The sequence below is a fragment of the Simochromis diagramma genome, unplaced genomic scaffold (assembly GCF_900408965.1).
Source record: "Simochromis diagramma unplaced genomic scaffold, fSimDia1.1 OVJJ01000106.1, whole genome shotgun sequence".
In the NCBI taxonomy this organism is placed as follows: domain Eukaryota; kingdom Metazoa; phylum Chordata; class Actinopteri; order Cichliformes; family Cichlidae; genus Simochromis; species Simochromis diagramma.
This window is the reverse complement of record NW_024387121.1, coordinates 702,741-713,016: the sequence shown is the minus strand read 5'-3', so window position 1 is coordinate 713,016 and position 10,276 is coordinate 702,741. Positions and strand designations below refer to the sequence as shown.

The 10,276-nt window shown below is 41.6% G+C and overlaps 1 protein-coding gene across 2 annotated transcripts; it reads left to right on the top strand.

Annotated features, from left to right (window-relative positions):
• The first annotated feature begins 327 nt into the window (after positions 1-327).
• Positions 328-7,395, top strand: si:dkey-12e7.1 (uncharacterized protein LOC557553 homolog). Of its 2 annotated transcripts, none has more exons than XM_040046979.1 (3): positions 328-779; positions 4,061-4,695; positions 6,571-7,395. In XM_040046979.1, the coding sequence occupies exons 2-3, from the start codon at positions 4,132-4,134 to the stop codon at positions 7,156-7,158; spliced, it is 1,152 nt and encodes a 383-aa protein (XP_039902913.1). In that variant the 5' UTR covers positions 328-779; positions 4,061-4,131; the 3' UTR covers positions 7,159-7,395. The 2 variants fall into 2 exon arrangements, with proteins under 2 accessions (XP_039902913.1, XP_039902914.1); XM_040046980.1 differs by lacking the exon at positions 328-779 and adding an exon at positions 786-1,290.
• The last annotated feature ends 2,881 nt before the right edge of the window (positions 7,396-10,276 follow it).

Below are 10,276 nucleotides of genomic sequence, written 5' to 3'. Positions count from 1 at the left end.
ATATTTTGAATGAAAAATGCAAAATCTTGCATAAATATTTTTCTCATGCCTAAAGATGAATAAAAATACTTGAATATGAATAAAAAAAATTGTCCCCATAAGTGACTGTTGGTCCCCACAAGCATAGTTGAGTGCCAATTTTTCTGTCCTCACAAAGATGTCTAAACACGCGCGCGCGCGCGCGCGCACGCACACACACACGCACACACGCACACACACACACACACTGCACAGGCTCCTGTCAGTACTTTATTTTATTACTTCCAGCCACCGGGGGGCGCTTGTTATCGTTTTTTCTCTGAAGCCAATGCTTCCGATCCTCAAGTGCTTCATAAAATATCTTCGTAACTGTTTTGTTTACGTTTCATGATTCAGGAGATACGATATTTTAAAGATAGTTCTCTTTCTTTTCTCTTTTTTCCATTAAGCCCCGCCCAGCCGTGCAGCGATGAGAAACAAAACGTGCGGCCGAACGCATGCTGATGACGACACCGTCGACGATCCACAACAACAAAATAACAACAGAACTCAGCTGTTTGCTAGCTAACTAGCCGGCCTGGTTGTTCAGCGCTATTCTCGGCAGTTTCCCGTCACTCTGGTTTAGCCGCAGAAGTTTTAGAGCTGCTAATACGTCTGGCTATGAAATGGTTTCTAGAAAACCCTCAGTTATGTTCTGCAGTTGGGTTTAATTTTAACTTCCTTTGTCTCCTTTTTGCGGGCTTCTAGCTGATTAGCTTTACGACTGAGGACGGAAAGGAGGCTGTCTGCTCGCCATAAAGGTAACCACTCGCAACGCGCAAAAAACAAGCGCATAATGTCCAATGCGGTATTAGTGCGCAGACTGTGAAATAGTCTAAATGTTGGCCTGTTGCATTTGAGAGAAGCTGGAAGCGAAGTATGAGTGATGGTGGGCGAATAACGGAACATTCAGCGCACCTGTGCTCAGGTTACGCTGTCACGTGATCTATCCTGTAACTTCACTTCTGCACATTATCTGAAGTTATTAAATGTGGAAGTAGTAGCGTTACAAAAACCTGGTTGTTGCTCTATGTGCAGCACCTTGATCAACCTGTGTCGTTTTTAAATACATTTACTTGACAGGATTTCACAGGAAAAGCAATAAAGTTGCACTTTAAAGCAAAAAGACAAATTAATGGGAACATGTTCTGCGCATGTCTTTCTGCTCTTTATTTATTTTTAGTTTTTTAATTTAATTTGTGGACTCCTTTTCGCTTAAGGCACCTTTCTTATGATTGGCTGCACCAAGCAAAGTGGAGGCTTGAACGGCAGGTGGGTGTGGCACACGGATATCCTCATTCTGTCAAGGCGTAACAGAGCTGACCTCTGACCTTTTGGCTCACAGGAATTAGTTGTAGGTACACTGACGTCAGTATTTGAAACTTTGTATTTAATGTGACAATACACTACTGAAAGAGCATGATGCATATGACAGATAAAATGATATTTTGGCAGTGCTCTTTTCAACTTACAGAATGGGTTGACTTTATGTTCCTATTATATGTTGTTGTTATTTAAGGTGTTTCCTCCTGGGTTTACATTTCTATACTTTATACGTTATCATCACACAGGCACAGTTAATGGTTTATATCTCTCAGAAGTCAACTTGAAATGACCCACTGGCCAAATTTAGTTGGACAAAAAGCAATATTTTTAAGAATGAGCCTGGTATTTCTTTAAAAAATATCAGTATCCACAGCAGGGCTTATAAAACTGCAATGTTACATATTTGTAGTGTAGAAGTGGCTAATTATTTTGAGTGCTTCATTTGTGTGTTACAAACTGATTAGGCCTCAGTCACACAGGCTTAGAAACAGAGTAATGATGTGAATTGCCTGACCAGTTGGCAGCTGTGCACCAAACCCTCCCTGCAGGCCTCGACTGGGACAAAAAAATCGGCCCGGGCATTTTGACTAGAGACCAGTCCACAAAGTATTATAGGAAAAGCCATAAAGCCTTTGAATGAAAACAAATGCTGCTGTGACAGTAATGTACATGCTGTTGTTGGTATATATGATTTCTATACATTTTATATCAGATGACCACTTTGGTTCTAAGATTTAGAATTAATTATTTATTAAAAGCTACACATTTTAAATGAGAATAAGAAAGAAAAGTATTTTTTTGTGCCCCCCTCTCCCTGTTAATGCCCTACCTGGCCCCCTGGCAACACTTTGCCAGACCCGCCCCTGCACAGTTACCAGCTGTCAGCTGCTTAGAAAAGGATCCTGGTGTTATTTGTCTCTCAGAAACGGTTCATAACTTCCCTTCATGTCACCTAAAAGGTAAACCTGTTTCTCCATCACCTGTTCAGCTCTGATGATTCAGTAAGAACATCTCCTGGTTTCATCTTCATGTTTCCCTCTCACCAGATAACCAAACCCATATCATGACCAGCAGCTTTTACAGCTGTGGCTCCAGCAAACATCAGCTGATAGTAGAAAGTAATATTAAATAAATTCTAACAACAGCTGATCAAGCTTAAACGTGCTGCTGTTGTTTAGTGCGACATCTGCTGGTTTCCTCTTTCTGGCACAAAGTGGGCGATAAACAAACAAGAGAGAAAAGCCGATCAGCTGATCATTGATCAGTTTCATGATTGAAGTAGCAACAGGAGAGGGAGGGGGGAGAATGAGAGAAGAAGAGGCAGCTGCAGCGTAAAGAGATAAATAAAATAAATCCAGATTTGTGTCTTTTTCTTTTTCATTCTAGCTGAAGTACGGGACAAATCGCGTTCCTTTCCACCTCAATACCATCTTCTTCTGTTTGTCTGTGATAAGACTGCTTTCAGAGCAAGGGGGAGGGTGTATCTGACCTCGGCTGTAACCGCTCCAGCCCAGAGCCGATCATGAAACACTGGCCAATCCACCATCTTTCATTATTTATACTGTTACAAAAAAACAAAACATTGGCCCACCCGGCAAATGGCCAATGGCCAGTCCAGCTGTGCCTCCCTGTGATTGGTGACTGCAGTCACTTGTAGCTTGCATGGGAGACATTGACTTGTTTGCAAGAACTCACCATTTACTCTCCAAGCTGCAGTGAAATTTGCAGCTGCCATCAGCCTCCTGTAACCACTCACTCATACACTTTTTACCTGTCAGCTGTAAAAGGCTGATGGGCGACAGGGACACCCAAGATTGTGAATGCGACAACTCGAGAAAATGGCAATGAAGGACTTTCAAATTGATACCATGTGTGTATCTAGTAAAAACAGACGAGTTTGAATCTTAGTGACATCGGCCTCAAAGTCAGGGGTCAGAGGTCAATTTTTCTGACTATCTTGAGAATGCGATAACTTGAGATGGAAGTCACTTAGGATTATTAAATTCATATCTACTAGCAGGCTGAGGGGTACCACTGGCTACTTTTTTCCTTTACCATTTGGTGGTTGCCAGCTGGGTCACTTATTGGTCTGTAGCCCTGGGTGACTGAGGCCTCGAGCAGCTTGTTTCATGCTCATGAACTCCAGCGAGTGTCATAAAACTGTTTTCAGTTACATTAAAAAAAATTGTGGGCATTGACCAGAGAAAACAAAGAGAAGGTGCTTAAGCTCTTAATCTACGTTGTCCATAAGATTCTGTAACACTGAGAAGGCTTTAGAGTCTGTTCTGTCCAAGGGAGGCCACGGCAGATTTATGGGTGAGATTTAGGAAAATCAGCGAAGGTATTCACGTACTTGGTGAAGGCAGTTAAGCCACAGTCTTTCAGGAATACTAAGGTTCAGTAAACAGCTCCACAAACCATCATCAGGCAGGCCGCGTTGTTAAGTTTTACCAGACTGGCAAAGACTGTAGCTGAGGACGTTTCCATGATGTTAAATGTAAAAACTCTTACTAACACTCTGAATTTAAGGAATTCAGCGAGAATATAAACATGAATATTGGCGTTGATGATGAGGATAAATGATGCGTACAAGACACATAGTTTAGTATAAAAATCACACACACTGGCTCCTGCAGAGATTATTTTATTCCATGTTATCATCAGCAACTTGGAAAAAAAATCTTATTTGTTTCTGCTTCATGTTTTTATCTTGAAGGCACTGATGCAACAATGTTTATGGCAAAGTCTGACTCCAAAACCAACTGGTGGAGATTCTGACCCCCACCAATGACCACGAATATTATTTCTTCACCGTTCATCATGTCCCCACGAAAAAGAACCCTCGTCCCGGTAAGCAGCCGGCGGAAAGCAGCGGACGACTACTTCCCCTTCAACTTGCTGCCGGTGGAGTGCCAGCTGCACGTCCTGTCCTTTCTGAACGAGGTGGATAAGTGTAGCTGCGCCCTGGTTTGCGCGAGCTGGAGCTGCCTCGTCCGCTCGTGGAAGCTGTGGCGGGTGGCCGACTACTCCCGTCGTGTTGGCTTCCACCTCGGTCAGGAGGGGTTGCTCGTTTCCAACCGGGAGTTCGAGAGGTGGAAATCCTGGGTCCAGCACTACACCTACCACCTCATCTCCCGCCGGGCCAGCCTGCTCACGCTGAGGGCCAGCTTCGACCTGGGGGATCGCTGCAACAAGTGGGGCGAGCTGCTGAGCCACCTACTGGACAATGTCCACTGCAGGGACCTCAGCCACCTCGATCTTAACTGGACTTTTACTCTTTTAGAGCCGCTCGACCTCAGGGTCCACTCCAGCCCCAGTTCCCACCAGGATAACATTACCAAAATGGACAAGGTAATTTGTTTCTACTGGTTTTATTTTCTCAGAACTGCCACCTTACACATTAGTTCAGGTAGAAAGAAATAAGTTTTCTTTATATCAAGCTAGAAAGCAAACAGTATATCAGGTATGAGTAGTCATTTTTTCTTTATTTTGTGCTTTTTTTGTGCTGTAGAATAAAAGAGAACAAGAGAAAACGAATCAGGCATATTGTTGCTCTCTGGAGGTCTGAGCACAAACCCACGATTATATGATGTACAGGAGAGCATGAAGTCCTTATTTTTAGCAATCAAATTTTAACAGAGGCCATCCTGAAACAGGAAACAAGTAAATACCCCAAAACAGCTCCTCCTATTGTACATGTCAGTGCACATCCCACCTAAAAATCCACAGAATCCCATCTGACTTAAACAAATAACTACATGGTCTATAACAGATAGATATTTCTGTTTAACTCTGCATAAGTCAAATCTTTTCACGTGGCTCTAAATGGGTCCCCAAACAGCTTTGCCTATTTTGCGGTTTCTACTGAAAGAAGTTTGCAGTGTTTTTTGACGTAGCGATTTCAGGCCTCAGTGGATGAAATAACTTCAACAAGGATCAACTTCAAGGCGACTACTAATTAGAGCACAGGAATCTGCTGATTGATATGTGATAAGGTAGTTCCTGTGTCGACGCCCATTTACCGAGTGTTCATTTTAGTCAATTTTTCCCCAAGCGAGGCCATTATCTTTGTGCCTTTTTAAAGTTTGTTCAGTTTTTATCATTAAAATATGGAAAACATCCTAACTCGGCAAAATAAATACAAAACCATAAAGATGGAAAAAAAGGAGACAAATTATATTTTAAAAAATAAATAAAAAAACCTAAATGTGATGCAATAAGGAGCCAGTCCAGTAAGTGATGCAGAGGGTGCTTCAGTTAGTGTTTATTGTCTTTTTGGAAATTCTATTTGTGGCAACTGTCAGGTGAACAAAAAAGACATCATATTCACAGACGTTACATGCATCAACAACAGCTGCAATTTCACCAAGAGTCAGAGCATCACAGCGTACAAGCTACACACCTCATGTCACCACAGTCGTTCATTAGATTTATACTAGAAGGTAGAAAAGAGGTGGTTCCCTGTACCTGAGTCCTCATGATCGTAGCGCATCATACAGTCTTATTGAGGGTTTGGGGGGGTTTCTTTATTATCTACATTAGCGAAAAGTAGCAGGCAATAAAACAGAGTCAGAAGCACGTAGGTTATTTGTCCATAATTGTTCGTGATGGCTGCAGCCGTTTGGATGAGCTCTGCGTTAGCTGATGAAGGAATCCAACCAATGTGTTGATTCAAAATGACCTAAAACAGCAGCAAGTTTGGATGCATTTCACGACAAGCAGATGAATAATCCAGGTAACAGAAACATTCCTCCACAGTAACGTGTCCGGGATTAAACTACAAACAGTGTAATCCCCCCTATTTTCTTAAAGATTTTTACTCAGTTTGAATTTATGCTTGAATTTTTTATAAAGGGTGTGATGACATCAGTATTCAGATGGTTTTGAAGCCTTTTAAGGTCTGAAGCTCAAATATAGCATCTGCTGTCCCACATGGTGCAACACTGAGATGAAGATATGTTTTACATTTGGAGTACCAGTCCACTTTTACATGTGTTTCATAGTGAGTGAGTATGAATCCATAGGGAGAGGTAGATTTAAACCCTATCGTAAGAGGAACAGAAGGAGTAGAGGTGTTTTCTGAGAAGCCTGGACAGCACCGGCTAACTCATTTGCATAACTGGTTCAAGTTCCACCTGCAAGTGAGGCAAATATGAATGCAAGCATCCATGACCGGCAACGCTAATGTGTCACTTGTTTTCTTTTCTTTTGTCTTTGATTTGTCAGGTGACCCGCTTTCAGGAGCTGCTGAGCAAGCTGACCCAGAACTGCCCACGCATCTCCAAGATGCGCCTACATTTTGACTGGTCGGATTTGTCCGTGTCGCTGCTCACGCAGTTCCAGCAGCTCCGAGTCCTCGAGCTCAAATACTTCTGGGTCTTTAAATGCGTGACTCCCTCAACGCTGCAGATGCTCATCAAATCCCTGCCTAACCTCAAGTCTCTGACGTTAAACATCTTGGTGCCGCTGAGGAACCTCGGCATCTCCTACACCCTGGAGTCTCAGTCTCTGGAGTTTTTGGACGTGTCTCCGAGCAGAGGCTTGGTCTTCTCCTGCCTTAAGCTGCCAGCCCTGCGTGAACTTCGAGCCAAGAAGATTGTCCTGCGTGTCACGCTGGACCGCAGGACCAGGACGCGCATCCAGAGCCGCTGGCCCTGCCTGTACCACGTCCTCCGGGAGGGGACGCCAAAGCTTCAGGCTCTAAACAACGAGAGGCTCCTCCCTACATGGAGAGAGAAAAGTTACGGAGAGCTGACTGCTATCCTGGAACAGTCCTGCTACTGTGTTCAGCATCTAGACAGCTGGCTGTGGTAGTCAAACGCATGACATTACATGAAGTTCTTACATTTATCATTTTATGGTGAAATCTATAAAGGAGCTAAATATTGCTTTTACGTCGCATTTTTATTATTATTACTGTTTAAAAGAACTGAAGACTCAGAATAACAAACTTGTTGCTGACAGAAGCAGATACAAGCTGAGATTTGATAGAAAAGTAGTTTCCAACTCTTTAACAGAAAGCTGCTGTTCCAGTTGGAAACGCTGTCCAAATCCTGACAAGGCAATCACCCACAACACAGCTTTCTTAATTTTGTCCAGTTTTCTCAAAGCTTAATGTTAATTCTGTGATTGAAAATCTGCTGGAAACATTTGTAACGCCCACAAGCGGATATACATACATTGTAGCTACAACTACACCATGAGATGTGTGCAATGAGGCCCAATACCAGAAGACAGCGTGTACTGGTGACGATTAGAGAATAAAGGCAAAATGTTTTAGATTTATTTATAAATTTTATTCTTAAGAAATAGAAATCAATATGGGGGGAAAGCTGTCAGCACTAAATTCAAAGAAATGAAGGTAAGAAAATATTGACTCTGGTAAAGTCTTAAAATATGACTGCTTCATTCTGAAATTATTAACTTTTGACTGGGAAAGACACTTTCTCCCTCATGAAAATATTTTAGCTCTATTCTATGAACATTACATTTGCAGATCTTACTCTAAAACTATTCTCTCGCTCCTCAGTATAAATACAGAATAGGCTTGGTTTCAATCCCAGAAATATTGTGGCTCTACTTAATATATCAAAATGTAATTTTACAGCTAAAAAATTGCAGTTTTTATTTGTATTGCGTGTGTGTGTGTGTGTGTGTGTGTGTGTATGTGTATATATATATATATATATATATATATATATAATTATTATTTTATTTTATTTTATTTTTTAATTTTTTTTTTAATTCTATTTTTTTTTTTCTTTTAAAGAGTTTGTACATTACTTTGCCTTTATTCTCAGCATCAGATTACCAGCATATTTCCTCCACTGTAGAAAGCAGATGGTTATTGTACTGTATTTTGTACTCAGTCGTTCCTTGAATTCAGTTGTATTTATTAGCGTCGATTACTAACGCAAACGGAAGACACATCGAGTCTTTTGCTAGAGAATTGCACAGATGAACACATGAGATCAGTGTATGAATGCAGTAAATGGGTAAGAGTGTGTGGGAGACGTGGTGCAGGACCAAAAATGCCAACGTGAAGCTCTTCTTCCTAAAAAGCAGCTGAAGACCATCAGCTGTTTCGGTGTGACTGCTCTGACTCGGCTGCTGATTGCTTTCGTTAAGCTGGTGTAATTCCGATCACAGGCTGCTGGGAATGCAGAAACAGTTCATTCCAGTGCTGGGCCACATTATTTTAATCTCGAGTGCCCCCTCTGTGGGCAGGTTTATTGTTGATGTGCATCATGTAAATGTGTTTGTCTGAAGAGGGAGCTAATGAGTTTCAGCAAACTTTAACCTGCCCGTCTTTAAAATTAGTCAGCTTCTGATGTCTCGAAACTTTTTGCACATTTCCTTTGCTGTCACAAAAGGCTGATTATTTCAAGTCAAATTCCAGCTGGTTTTTTTTGTTTGTTTGTTTGTTTTGTTTTCAGCTTCATTTGTCTGCTTGTGACAGCAGAGACAGTCGAGTTAATGCACTTGCAGTTACCCTTCTTGTCAGCAGAGGTCCTTATTATCAAAGATTTGCCCTTGAAGATTTCTGTCCCTGTTTAAACCTGCACTGGTGTAACTGGTGGTTTACCTGATGGGCTCCTGATTTTTTGTTTTGTTTTTTTGTTTTTAATGGCTGAAAGAAAATGCTCCTGAACAATGTAAAATTACCAAGATTTTGCCTTGATTACCTGTAACATGGTCTGATTTAGATCCAAGTTGCAGTTATAATCTGAATGTGTTTCAACTGGACAAATGCAGAGTAAAAGTAAGAAAAGTCTTTGTAGCTGCTTATGAGACTGAAGCAGATGATTTTTTACATTTTTCCTTCTACATAACTCTTTAAGACCATCAGCAGCTCTATGGTAAATGGTAAATGGCCTGTATTTATATAGCGCTTTACTAGTCCCTAAGGACCCCAAAGCGCTTTACATATCCAGTCATCCACCCATTCACACACTGGTGATGGCAAGCTACATTGTAGCCACAGCCACCCTGGCTACAATGTGGTTATCAGAATTTTTGTTACAATTTAGTCGTTGTAAGTTGTAACACGCATAAAAATGATGTATTTTCCACCTATAACGTGCCTTTTTCTCTCTCCAGATAATACAGAATTAGAGTTAGACCTAACCCCAGCTGTGTGATGGATTGGGCCTTCAGAGCGTTTATGAGTGCAAAAATCTTGGTAATTTAATTAAAGCTTGTTTTTTTTAAACCAAATATTCTTGAGAGAATGTGTGTGTATATACGCGAGAGTGTTTGTAGTGAGAGATCTGGTTGACATTTCACAGATTTCTTCCAAAAGAGTTGTGCTCTGTATTGACACGTGAAAGTTCCTGTTGCTGCCTCGCTTGCACGCATCAATCCAAATTAAATGCATTATGAAACTGATGACCTACCTCTTCCTTTCTAAGGAGTAAATCTTGAACGTAAGAGCAGAAACCTGTGACATTCAGGCAGATGTTATAACATCTGGTTCACTTGTCTCACATAATAAAAATGACAGTTGAGTTTTTGGGTTTACTTGTTTTATTGTTGGTGGGGTCTTTATTTGCTTTGGTATCCGATGTTGATGTAGTTTTAATGTGAACAGGAATGTGGCCTTGCTGCCTCAGCTGCTCATCCACCTGACTTTGGCCTCAGGGCGCTGATGGTTGGTCTCCAGTGTTATCAATATGCTCAGGATGATTTGACCACCTTGACCCTCCAACAGCAACATCTGTTCTCAGTACAAATAACCAGCAACACTCCCATCTCCGGCCCTCTTTTCCTGCATTATTCCCATTTTGCCTATTAGTCTCCCTCCTCTTTCCTCTCCTGAGATGAAGAATATGTGCACAGTGGTCACGGTGGTCGTCGTTACCCGCGGTTGAAGCTTTCCAGGAAGTTCAGTGATGTACCAATCACTACGGTCTATGTTCTCCTCCGTTTTTTT